The sequence below is a fragment of the Colletotrichum orchidophilum genome (genome assembly GCF_001831195.1).
Source record: "Colletotrichum orchidophilum strain IMI 309357 chromosome Unknown Scaffold_25.1, whole genome shotgun sequence".
Classification (NCBI taxonomy): domain Eukaryota; kingdom Fungi; phylum Ascomycota; class Sordariomycetes; order Glomerellales; family Glomerellaceae; genus Colletotrichum; species Colletotrichum orchidophilum.
In genome coordinates, this window is record NW_019172981.1 from 101,076 (window position 1) to 103,251 (window position 2,176).

The 2,176-nt window shown below is 61.4% G+C and overlaps 1 protein-coding gene across 1 annotated transcript; it reads left to right on the forward strand.

Annotated features, from left to right (window-relative positions):
• Positions 1 to 481: 481 nt before the first annotated feature.
• On the forward strand, positions 482 to 1,846 carry CORC01_03979 (uncharacterized protein; the record flags this gene model as incomplete). The annotated part of the gene is made up of 1 exon (XM_022615628.1): positions 482 to 1,846. One exon carries the CDS (start codon positions 482 to 484, stop codon positions 1,844 to 1,846), a length of 1,365 nt encoding a protein of 454 aa, XP_022477805.1.
• Positions 1,847 to 2,176: the final 330 nt, after the last annotated feature.

The window sequence follows — 2,176 nt, forward strand, 5'->3', positions numbered from 1 at the left end:
GTAAGAGTATCGTACCTTGGAGGGGGGGTAGGGGAACAGCCGCGTGGACCTTGCTGGCGCAGCATCCATCTACCACCCTAGAGGGCCTTTTGGTCAGGTTTCGGTACATTACCGGTTCCTTAGCTCCTGTAGCAGGCGAGCAACCCCTCTCCGCCCCCCCGTATATACGCCAACCAGTGCTGCCGTGGACCTGCTGTGCCGCTGTACGGATAGTCACCTTGGACCACTCCCCACCAAAAAAAGGCTGAGCTTCCTCGGGTTCGCATCCCTCAAAATCGTCCATGTCTCTCATTTTCCAGCTTCATGAAAAGAATCAAACTCTCCTCATCCGCCCCACACACTACGCGTGAATTTCACTCGGCCGATCGTCGAGAAACCTCAATGACACATCCATCACCTTGAGCCACACCCCCCTGCCTTCCCCTCCCATCCCCTCCCCATCCCTTTCCTTGGACAAATCAAACTCTCTACCTGGAAAAGCATGGACCTCTCACACAACTTTCCTACCCCCGGCACCGGCTCGTCAAACGGCGACACCAGCACGGCAGGAGGAGGAACATCAGCAGCAGTAGATGTCAAACTTCGTCGGGCACACAGGAAATCACGCAACGGATGCAAAGAATGCAAACGCCGCCATGTAAAGTGCGACGAGACACGACCGGGCTGCGTCAACTGCGCGACGGCCGAGCGTCACTGCTCCTACCTCGACTCCCTCCCGGCATCGGCCCGCTCAAAAGCCGGCGCCGGCGCCGGCGGCACGGGTCCGGTCGCCAAGCGAGCCCTCGTCCCTTCCTCCGGTCACAGCCCGGCCAGCTCCGGCAGCAACGGCAACAGCGCCGCCACCACGACCGCCGCCACCTCCCCCTCCGTCACCGCCGTCGTCAACGACTTTGTCATGCGCACCGACGACGACAACGACCACAACATCGCCAGCCCCCCCAATGGCCAGTTCTTCACCCTCGAACATATGCGCCTCCTCCACCACCTCGAGACCAGCTCCAACACCTTCATGCCGGCCGAACAATTCATCAAACCCATCGTCGACATGAACCTCGCCGCCGCCCTCAACGCCCCGTACCTCATGGACGTCCTCCTCGGCTTCGCCGCCCAGCACCTGGCCGAGCTCAACCCCGCCCGCGCCGCCGTGTACAACCACCAGGCCACCCAGCTCCAGACCCGCGCCCTCGCCCTCTTCAACGACGCAAAGGAAGACATTGACGACGACACCTGCATCCCCATGTTCCTCTTCGCCTCCACCCTCGGCGCCTCGGTCCTCTGCGACATCCTCCGCCGCTACCGCGCCGACTTGAACGGCTTCCTCGACCAGTTTGCCTGGTACCTCCGCCTCCACCGCGGCGTCAGCACCGTCACCGCCCGCTCCTGGCACATCATCCGCGAGTCCGGCTGCAAGCCCTTTATCGAGTTCCTCGAGGCCAACAAACCCTCCCGCGAGCAGCCCAGCGAGGTCGACGTCCTCCACGCCATGCTCGACCAGGCCGACCTCGGCCCGGCCTCCCTCCAGGCCTGCCGCGACGCCGCGGAGAGTCTCCGCCAGTCCTATGTCATCTTCCGCAGCATCGCCGTCCACAGCAGACACCAGTCCGCGTCCGTCATGTCCTTTGGCGTCTGCGTCACCACCGGCTTCATCGACGTCGTCAAGCAGCGCCGGCCAGAGGCCCTCGTCATCCTCGCCTTCTACGCCGTCCTGCTCCACTGGTGCCGCAGTTACTGGGTCTTTGGCGATGCCGGTCAGTGGATCATCCGCTCCATTTCGGCGCACCTGGGCGATTACTGGTCAGAGTGGCTCGCCTTCCCTCTGGCGGCGCTCGAGGAGCATGCGGGCTGAAAGTTTGATGAGAAAGAAAACGGAAAGAAAAAGCCGGTCAAGGTTCGCGGCCCACCTCTCCGCTCCTGCGACTGCCACAATGACATCAACCCTTTGCGCAGGGAGCCTTCTCTCTCTCTCTCTCTCTTTCTGTCCTGCATCAGAAGGAAGAAATAGATCGGTTTTAAGAACTGCACGTCTGTAGTCATCCATCCCCGCTTGTTCCTGCCGGTGGCGGGCGACAGAAAGCGCAGCCAGCATCTGAATATCCGGACGAACTGCAATAACTAACAACACTTCAAAACATGGACATGGAACGAAATGGTCTGTGGATGCGGGTGTGCGCGGGTA